General features: G+C 32.8%; 2 protein-coding genes across 2 annotated transcripts; both read left to right on the forward strand.

Annotated features, from left to right (window-relative positions):
* Positions 1 to 326: 326 nt before the first annotated feature.
* Positions 327 to 2,399, forward strand: ELE39_000503 (lung seven transmembrane receptor; the record flags this gene model as incomplete). Its single annotated transcript, XM_067343552.1, has 1 exon — positions 327 to 2,399. The coding sequence occupies one exon, from the start codon at positions 327 to 329 to the stop codon at positions 2,397 to 2,399; it is 2,073 nt and encodes a 690-aa protein (XP_067202334.1).
* Positions 2,400 to 3,042: 643 nt separating this feature from the next.
* Positions 3,043 to 9,249, forward strand: ELE39_000504 (VPS13 like involved in vacuolar trafficking; the record flags this gene model as incomplete). The annotated part of the gene is made up of 1 exon (XM_067343553.1): positions 3,043 to 9,249. One exon carries the CDS (start codon positions 3,043 to 3,045, stop codon positions 9,247 to 9,249), a length of 6,207 nt encoding a protein of 2,068 aa, XP_067202335.1.
* Between the last annotated feature and the right edge of the window lie 1,616 nt (positions 9,250 to 10,865).

Consider the following 10,865-nt stretch of genomic DNA (forward strand, 5'->3'; position numbering starts at 1 on the left):
ACACCAGAATAACCTGAGTCTATTCCATTACAATGTCTTTTTTCTTCTGAGTGAACCCCACTTCAGTCTCCAATTTCTTCCTTTTCTTTCCTTTTCTCTATGAAAAATTACATACAAAATAACATATGCCGGTATGATAAAGTATGGCGCCCGAACGCCAAGTTTTGGCGGTAACACACGGTACTCGAATTAATTAGTGCATTAGTTGCAGGGAAAAAAGTTTGATAATAAATAAAATGAAAAGATTGAGCAAAAAAGAGACAATTCTTTGGTAAAGACTTAAGTTAGACCGTATTAGTTTATGAGTAGCTCCGTGAGAAGTAGTGATGAAAAAATTTAACGGAAAAATTCATTTAACTATTAAAGACATATTACATGTACTAATCATTTTACAAGTGGGCATTTCGTGTGTAAGGTGCATTGTGGAGAAAATTGATTCAAAAACGCCCAGCGGATCAAATGCTTATATTTGGTTAATTAAGTCGCCAAATATTTTATCTCAAAGCATTAATGAGCCAACAAGGTATTCGTATGGATTAATGCAAGGATCAATAATAAGTTTAGATCTAGAATTTGATTTTTGGGAGTATTCAGAGGATAAAGATTTAGTAGATTTAAAAAATAATTTTGAAGTTGAGTATATAGGGCCCAAAAACGAAACTGGAAAAAAATTATTAAAAAACAATAACCATAGAGAGTTAATTAGTAAACAAAATCAAATGCTTAAGATGAACAAAAGGCAGTCATTAACATCAGGAATTCCTCTGATTAGGTTTGAAGATCTTCCAGTAACTTGTGTCTATTCTCTGCATTTAGAAGAGGTCAATAGTCTTGTTGGAGATTTGAATATTGCAAATTCTAATGATATTTTTATTGGTATTAAGTGGAGAAACCATAGGTTAATATTAGTTTTTAAAAGACTAATTAGGCAATTAATATTGTATTGGAAAAGTATAATACATTATTTTATACCAAAAAGAATTTCAAAATCAATAGAAAAAAAGTGTTTGGATTACTTTTCTGAGATTTTAAGAAATATATCAAATTCGACGGATATAATTAATAATAGTATTATTTCATTAGATTCACAAAATAAGAGTTTAAAGAATCATTTTAACAAAGAGATTTCTCACCAGATAGCTTCAATTTATAACTGGGGTGCCAATAAAGTATTTAGAAATGAAAATAGACTTAAAAATAAAGAATTGAAAAATGTATTTTTTTTGTTATTAAATAGTGAGCAGTTGACGTCATTAAACCATTCTCCAATCCAAGATCTAGCTCTCCTTTCACTTTCAGCAATTTACCCAAGATTTAATATAAGCTCTTATATTAGAAGTGTTTTGAGAATCCCAATTAAAGACCGTAAATTAAGACTCGAATACAAAGTTCCAAATTCAGATAGGTATACATTATTAATAGTAAATGGAGACCGAATTCCACTTCATATTAAAGGAAAAATAGTGGTAAAGAATCCATTTCCATTAAACCATCTTTCATTTGAGAGGAGAATGGATCATTTTGTGGTTGATTTCATGTTGACTTTATATATAGCTACTATTGTGGGATATTTAATTTATTCAATATATAGTAACCAGGCTCTAGTACAGACTTATGGAAGTGTTATATATATTAAATTTAATGGCCTTCAAATAATTGGTTTAATATTATTACTGATTAAACCAATTTGTTTGTATTATGACAGATTAAATGTAATTACATTTACACAATATGGTAATGTAAAATTTTCATCTTGGTTTATTCCAAGAATTTTGATGAGAAGTTATGAGACTTTATTTATAATGTATATGCTGTTAATATCACTTGGTTGGAGGGTATTAAGAGATAACTTACTTTCAATGGAGGCAAAGTTATTAATAGGTTTCTTCACACTTCTTTTTTATTTGGGAGTTTTTGAAGTGATTCTAGGAATTTTCCAAATTTCAAGGTATATCTTCCAAGCTATTGCTTCATTATGTATAATTATAGCCACAAATATAAATACAACTCTTCTTCAAAACACAATTTCTGACCAATCAATTTCGCCAAGGCTTGGGATTCTTTACAATAAATGGGAAGCTTATTCAAATTTTAAGTGGGTTTTCGCTATTTTTATTCTTAAACCTTCAATGTTATTTCTATGTAGAGTTTTTACACTTCAACCAAATGGATTTGATGATTGGATTTATACTCTTTTCGATTCTATGATTGATTTCAGTATTTTGTTATTTACAATGTTTTTATTCAGGCCATTTAAATCTTTACAACTTTTTAGTCATGTTCTTGCAAAGCAATACACTGAATCAAATAACGGCAATAACAATAATAACTTTAATATTAATAGCAGTAACTTCAATAATAGCAATATGGATGTATCAATGTGGCCAATTATAATGTAGGCTAATTAACAACTTATTATTATTATCTTGAGGATAATAACAATTTATTGACTAATTTTATTTATTATTTTTCCAAATTATTTTTTTTGCATGCAAATTACGTGTTTAAATGCAAATTTTTTAGCTTGATTGCAATACTGTTGCATGCATTAATGTGGACTGAATGCCGGTATATAATTTTTAGATCAATAGATACTTTGGGAAGACAGGAAATATAACATAGATGCGGGTTACTATGATTAGAAATATATATAAAAAAGATAAATTTGTTTGATTTCTTTTTTTTTTAGGTAAAAAAGCGAAAATAAATGAGTTTTTAAAATAAAAAAATTAATCCTTTAAGTGCTTTTAATGAGTTTATAATAAAATTAAAGAAAATCCCCCAACCGCAAATTACAAAAAAAAATGTTTTGGCGCCAAAGCCACACAAATACTAATTAGTAGCTATTTGTATAATTTAGACCAAATAAAGAATTTGAGGATTGAGCCTAATTCTTAGAAACTATAATTGGCATAGCTTTGGGGATAAATTGGACTTTCATGATCTAGATCTAGTCTCAAAAAGTTTCTTTTAACGAATTTTAGATTGATATGCAATCAGTTCGAGATGTCTTTAAGGGAACTGGTAGTGGGCTCAACTCAGATGCTCGTGGAGAGTGTATTAAGGAGGATAAATGAAAACTTACTGAATTACTTTATTAACTTGCCGGAAAGTATTTGGTTGAGTGGATTTTTAGACCAGGTAAATTTGAAAGATGTAATGCTAAATACAAGAGCGTTTTCCAATGAATGGTATTCCTTAGATATACCCTTCAGACTTAAGTATGGACATATAAGAAGAGCAAGCATCCAAGTTTTGCTAGCCCATTCAAAACTGGTGATGGAGGTTGAGGGAGTGGTATTAATTGTGGGCCCAAATTTGGCATATAAGTCATACGAGGATGTGATAAGAAATTCTATGGACAATGTATTTGGATTGGTTGAGTTATTTAAGCATATCCAAACAATTAGATACAATAATGATGGTTTTGGGGAAGGTTTAGGACCTCAAAAAGGCGAAGTTTCTGAGAATCTATTTAATATTAACTCGTCAAGTAAAGAAGGATTAAACGCACTGCTTAGATGGCTTTTTAGGTATGTTCCTGATTTGTCCCTAAGTATTAGAAACCTCTATATTCGTTATGAGGATGATGTATTGGATACTTCTCATCCAATGTCAGCAGGAATACACATTAACTCTGTGACAATTAATCCTGCCAGGAACTGTTGGGAGTTTCAATGGCCAACCGAGGAGAAAGAACAAATTGGATTTATTTCAAAAGATAACTCAAACACTGAGACTGATCCAGCCAATTTAGGTAAACCACAACATCCTCTTTCTATTAATAATTCCAGTGCAGACCCAAGGGGTATTTTTAGTATTAAAGTTAAAGGTTTGAGTGCTTTTTGGGATGATGAGTCTGCACCATTTATTCCTGTTTCGTTATTGGAGCAAACTGAGGTTTCAAATGATAAATTTGGGGTCTTTTCAGCAGTAACGATTGACGATATCCAGAACCTCGTAAACTCGAATTTGCAATATCATACAAGGATTATTTCCAATCTTAATATTTCTGCTCAGTTTGGGTTTGTAAATCCTTTCATTCACAAGCTTTCTATTGAAAAAAACTCTCAGAGTAATGGTAGTAGTGGTAGCAGTAGTAGTAGTAGTGGTAGCAGCTTTGGCAAAAGCTCTCCATCTGATCCAGCATCTTCCCACGATTCCTCCACCTCCTCATCTTCTACTTCCAAGAATAAGGGTGAAAATAACGGGTATATAGCAAAAGATTACTTGAGTGATTACTATACTGGCTCTAATATTGCCACATTGCTGAATATTAATATCCAGAGTGGATTTGAAATTAATGTCTATCCACAAATGATTCATGGACTTGTTAGGTTTGTGACTCTCTATAACCAGTTCCAATTTTGGACTCAAGTAAGAAAATTTAGACCTGTTGAAAGGCCTGGAAATGGTAAGACTCCAACTGAAATTAGAACCATCTGTAGAGATTGGTGGATCTTTAGTCTAAAATATTATAGAAACATCAAATACAAAGACAACAAACACAATAGTCTTAAGGATGAAATCAACTATAGAGTTGAAAGAAAAAAATACATCAAAATCATCAAAAAATGGAAGTGGATTGAATTTATGATTACCGGCAAAAAGCCTATTTCAGACTCTGGAACCGTTATTCATAGGACCGACACTGGTGTGTATAATGTATGCACTTTAGGCGGTAAATGTGGACCCGCCGAAGCTGAAAGGATGGACGAATATGCTAAAAGCCTAGGATCTTCAATTTCATTTTTTAATTCGAATTTGAACAGCAGTTCAAGTTTGTCCTCAATTCTTGGGCTAAGTTCTCAGATTATTAATCATTTGAGTGTATCTTTTAATTTGAGTAGATATTGGCAATACGATGTTGAAATTTTACAAAAGGTATCTGAGAAGAGTGATGACGTGAGATGTATATTAACTGTATTACAGCACCACTCTTACTGGGTGATATCTCAATGGCATATATTGGCAGAGCGTGAGTTTGAGATTGAGTTTGCTTTGTTTCAAAACGGTTCAACAATCCAAAAGAAGCAAAAAGGAGCTGTGGATGTATTTTCCGATGTAAACCATAATATGGATATTAAGACTAAGAATATCTTAACTTTGTTGGCCTATGGTCTTCACATTCAGACTGAGTCATCAGTTTGGGAATTAATCAGCAGGTTGAGAGAAAGTTACACAGATCTGATTAGGAGAATAGCACAAGATGACGCGTTGTGTAGGCGTATTAAGGATAGTCTTCAGAACAAATCGTCACTTTTGAGTGGAGGATCTGTTTTTGAGTTTGGAATAAATTCAGGAATTTCAGCAGGCGTACCGGCACAAATATCTAATTTAATACAGGAAAATATAGAAAGACATCCATATGTCATTTTTGGATCAGGAATCTTTGATAAGAATTCAATTGAAACTGATGTTTTATCTGACTTCTTTGGTGTGGGGTTGGATCCCAGGTTTATAATGAAAAGACGGGACTGGCACCCAATCAGGCTTAGATTACATTTATGGGGAAGATTTTATGATGAGTACTTTGAGGCTTTTCCTTTAGCAATTTCAGAGACAATAGAGATTAACCAGTTAATGAACTTGAGCTACCACTTGGACTTCCAGCAAATGAACAAATTGTGTAGTATTTCAATGCAAAGTGAATCTCTATCTTTCTCAACTTTGGCTTCTTCGCACGCAACATCGTCATATCCAATGGAAGATATTGATATGTCTATGGGGATTACAAATGTGACTATGGCAAGACCAAAGAATCAACAGGTATCAGTATCCGAGAGAGATCCAGAGTTTTCAATCCCCTCGTCTTCTTTGAATAAGCTTGAGAAGCCTGAGGAGAACAGAAATGAAATAATAGATCATGGTGGAAAGGATAATCAGGGAGATAAGATAGAGATTTTGAATTTGGGTAAATCGGGTATAGGCATGAATCAAGTCAACAAGGAACACCTAAGTATGGAGTCTAATGAGATGGTTGAGGAGGAGAGTATCATAGACAGTGCATCTGTTAAAAAGAAAGCTTTTAAGTTCGAGAAAAAGTTACCATATGTCTTTAAAGACTCTTCTAATGTTCCAGAATGGCTGAGCGATTTGGCTGGACCTGGAATTAGCCTTCCTAAAATCATTTCAAATAAGATCATTGGGATCTGCATTCCTAAATTCGAGATTAACATTTGTCATCTTGTTAGCGAAAATAAAAAGTCTTCTGGGATTGGTAAAGCTAAAGCAAGTAGTAGAGAAGCTAGTACGGAAACTAAAGAATATAGTGCAAGTACTTCAAATGGGTTTGGCGGAATCAAAAGAAGTTATCACTCCTTAACAAGATATTTTAGTAAAAATGGCCAAGACAGTAGTAATATTAATATGGTAACGAGCATATTCACCCCAAGGAAGCTTTTTGGAATAGTGATAACTGGTTTAGGATTTAATATGAGTACATGCACTAGCCTGAGAATAAGCTCCTGCTTTAAGAGGATGGAGGTGATAGTTTGGAACTATAATGATAGTAACTTAATGAGAGAATTTATTTCCAGTATCAAGTCAGATAGGTCAGTAAGCAAGAAGATGATCAGAGACGAACAGATTGTTATATTCTCAATGTCTGATGAGAGACAGAATACAAGTATCGAATCCTTATCATCTAATTGTGGACAAAATGAGGGGAATAAATTGGGTGGTGTTACAGGAGTATCAGGATCTATATCTGTATCTGTACCTGGATCAAGTTCAAGGCTTGGAGAAGTCTTGGGAATAGCAGTTCAGGTGAATAACTTTCCTGAAAACTTTGCTCCGGAAGGAGGAATTGATGGAAATAAGGTACAGACTCCTAATAGAAGAAATTCTTCAAGTTTGAATGAATATGATAGCTCTCCCTCTTTAACTCATTATGTGGATGAGACACATAGTGGTACATTCTCGTCATATACAGTTGGAAACGGACGGCAGGGTGGCTTGGTATCTTCAAAGACTGTTAGATTTGAAGATCCAAGAGGAATAAGTAACAGTTCAAGTGCGTTAGGGATTAATTCATCTTCAGTTTCAGGTTCTTTTGATGCTATAAGAACTACAAATTCTGAATTAAGTAATGAATCAAGCCTCGGTAGTATTAAAAATGATAATTTAAATACAACATCGGTGCCGGTACCGGCATCTATTGTGAATAATGGTCAGGCAAATGGGATTAGTAGATATATGAGGAGATGGAATTATTTAAGTTGTGTGATGTTGCCACCAAATAATTCTTGTAATAAAGAAAATAAGGGAGAAGTGAGAGGAAGTGGAGAGTCAAATTTTTTAAGCTTTGTATTTAAGTTACCTTTTTATTTAAAGATGGATATTAATCTGACACCGGTAACTATTGTACTTAACGAACAGCTTCTTGATAATATTCGTAGTGAGATTATGAAGCTGGTTCAAGTATGTCTATTAACTATTTGGAGTCAGTATAAGGGACTTGGAGCATTTCCGGTAACTGTTGGATTCAGAGGATTACTAATACAAGAAGGTAGTGGTGTAATAAAGGAAAATCCTCAAGAAGAGAACAATTTTGAGTTACTTCTTTGCCATCCTTTTAACTTATCATTAAACAAATATAATGCGATTAATAAGCTTAATACACCAGAGTGGAATAAGATTAACTCATTATTAAATAAAGTGCATGCAAGGATTTCAATTAGGTTGCCTTCAGTGGAGTTATATATGTTAAATGAATCAATAGAGTATTTCCGTCAAATAGATGGGGATTTATTCATGGAAAGAGATGCTGATGAAAGATTAGAGAATGTTTCATTTGATTTATCAACATCTTTTAAGTTTTCAGTGGAATCTCAAACTATTTTGATTGGTACAATTATTGATAAATTACGTGGCAATATCAATAGATTATACTTTAGAGGCTTTCAGATGAAATTCGATACCCAACAAAATATAACTAGCATAATTAGGTTATATTTGAGATTCAAGAATCTGCTTTCTGACAGGTACGGTAATATTATTGCTATTATTAACCTGTTCAAAGATTATAAGTTTGATCACATCTCTAGACACTCATTAACAAGCTTTACTGACGAGATCTTGAGACTTCAATGTGAAAAGCTACCTGATACTAACAATATTTTGCTTAAAGAATTTACTTTAAGTTTGGATGAAAAGTCTGGTACTAGACTTGAAATTGATGAGAAGAGGGAAGACACGAAGGTGGAAAAGGATTTGGAAGTGGAGAAGGAGTTGAAAGTGGATAAGGACGTAAAAATGGAGAAGAATGAGGCGAAATTAGAGAAGAATAAGGTGGAAGTGGAAAAGAAGGAGGTGGAAGTGGAGAAGAAGGAGGTGGTGGAGGTGGAAAAGGTGGAATTGCAGGTGGAATTGGAGAAGGTAAAACTGGAGATGGAGGCGGAAAAGAAGAAAGTCAAGAAAAAGGAGTCAATAAACTTTTTATTTAAAGCCCCCAACCAAGAAGACAGTCAACATTTCGTTCCAATTCAAGCTAAAACACCTATTCCAGTTCCGGTTATGCCTTCATATCCATCTCCGTCGGTATCCCCTTGCATTTCTCCATCAATATCTCCAGCTCCAATTTCTTCTACGTTTTTATCTCCAACATTTTCTGCAAATTCTGGCCCGTATCATTCTCAAAATTCTCTTCCAGCGCACATTTCTGCTTCTGGCATTACTTCTGTTTCGTCCGAAGCTACGCCCACAGCAGTTCCCGCCAGACCGGAACAAGTCATTACTATCAGTAACACTCAAACATATTCTCTTGGAGAAAAGCACCCGGAGCCTAATGAAATTTGCCATCCTTCTCAGTCTAATAGTGATAATCTGAAATTTATAAACTTTCATGAAGACCAAATAAAAACAGAAATTAACACAATTGGAAAACTTGAAACTAGAAGAAACTCTAGCAAGCTTATCTTAATCAGAGATACTGAGACTCAGAGTCCTAAGGATAAGAATGAAAACTACCAGCTTTCTAAAGAGAGAGGAGGGGTAGAGGAACGAGATACAAACTCCAGCAGCCCACTTCACTACAACATTCTAAACAAGAAGCAAGCAAATCTAATTTCTCATGTTGGTGAAGCATTGGCAGAAAAAAAAACTGAACTTTCTAACAAGGAAATTAGACCAAGAAACAAAAGCCATGAATCTGCTGAATCACAATCTATACCTCATCAACACCCAGTTAAAACACAAAAGAAGAAGCCTCCAATATCTCTAAGGTCTGGCTTCAATTTTAATAATTAATAGTTAGGTCATTATAATATCTTCTATTAATACTAGTCTATCTATTAAAAATTAACTTTTATTACTGAATATTCAATCATCTCAATCTTTATTCGAATTATTTCTGCTTTCACTAATGCATGTGGGGAAGTTGCATGACTTTCCCGCCTAATGTATGCATGTGGAGAGAAGAAAATTGTGATCAGTCAATCAAAAAAAAATAAAATGAAAGGGTAGAAATGACAACGGTAATAAAGAAAAAGATTAAACTTCCAAGGAATATAACACCTGAATTTGTAAGTTGGTTAGATTGAGCTTATTAAGGAGACTGGTGGAAATTTCTTTAATTATTAAGATTTTTTGCCTATTATTCATTAATTATTTCCCAATAATCTTCCAGAAGTGGAAAATCATTGAATAATTTTTCTGAATTATTTATTGACTTATTATTTTTTTAAATAGGCTGTTGAGTTGAAGGAGTGTTTTGACTGGCAAGATAGAAATGGTGATGGATTAGTTTCAAAAGAGTGTTTACTGATACTATTAAGAGCAACAGGCCAGGTTTGGTCACTAGATGAAATCGAAAAAATATGTCATGGTAAGTATTTTTTTTTAATTAAGGAAAATTTTTAATATTGTAACATATTAATCTTTACTCGTTTAAAAAAAAAAATCTGTTTACTGCCATTAGGACTTGGTTCAAAGGAAATCGATTTTCAGACATATCTCGACTTGGTATCCCATAAAGTTATGTTGAAAGCTGATAAGGAGGAGTTAAGGACTGCCTTTAACGTTTTGGATAGATATGGAAACGGTAAGGTTTTGGTTAGTGATTTGAAACATATTTTGTGTAATATTGGAGAAAAGTTGACGGTAAGTTATACAAATTAACTCAGTTTTTCAATCTAAGCTTAAATATTTTAAATTAAACTCTCCATTATAGGAGGATGGTTTCCAAGAACTCTTGAGTATTTCAGACATTCCTGATGCAAATAGATTAACATTTTTAACAGAAGACGAGTTTTTGAAAATGTAAGTTTCTAATGGGAGGATTTGGAGAAACAAGCCTTAAAACAGAAAGAAAAAAGAGGATCGAAGAGAAATCATTACTTTCACCTTCGTATTCTATATTAATCCTCTCATATTAAGAAAAAAAAATTATTAACTTTTATCTATTCAATTTTCTGACATTATTTCTGTATGAAAATATAAAATAATCATCTAATCAAACATTTTCATCATTATATAATTGATTTGTTTAGATTTTCAGGAAATGTTAATTAATAGATTTAATTGTCATTAAGTCTCGTATTTAAGTCGAAATAGAAAAGTTCTAATGTGGAGGGAATTTTCTGAGTGATTATATTTCTAAATATAATGTAAAATATAAATTGCTTGAATAATTAGCCAAATAAGACCTTCTATTATTGCTAATACTATTACTGTTACCCATTTCCATTGTGTAAATTTTGTAACTTCCGAATTGTATTGTGTAATTTGGCTCCACATCAAATCCAATAATTTCAAGCAGGGCTTACTTCTGATAAAGGAAGTAGTAAATATATTACTTTGGTAAAAAATACGGAAGATTATTAACACTATAATGCAAAGTGGCTTTCAGCATAGAGATCTTTTGA

Source organism: Cryptosporidium sp. chipmunk genotype I (assembly GCF_004936735.1).
Source record: "Cryptosporidium sp. chipmunk genotype I strain 37763 chromosome Unknown contig_12, whole genome shotgun sequence".
In the NCBI taxonomy this organism is placed as follows: domain Eukaryota; phylum Apicomplexa; class Conoidasida; order Eucoccidiorida; family Cryptosporidiidae; genus Cryptosporidium; species Cryptosporidium sp. chipmunk genotype I.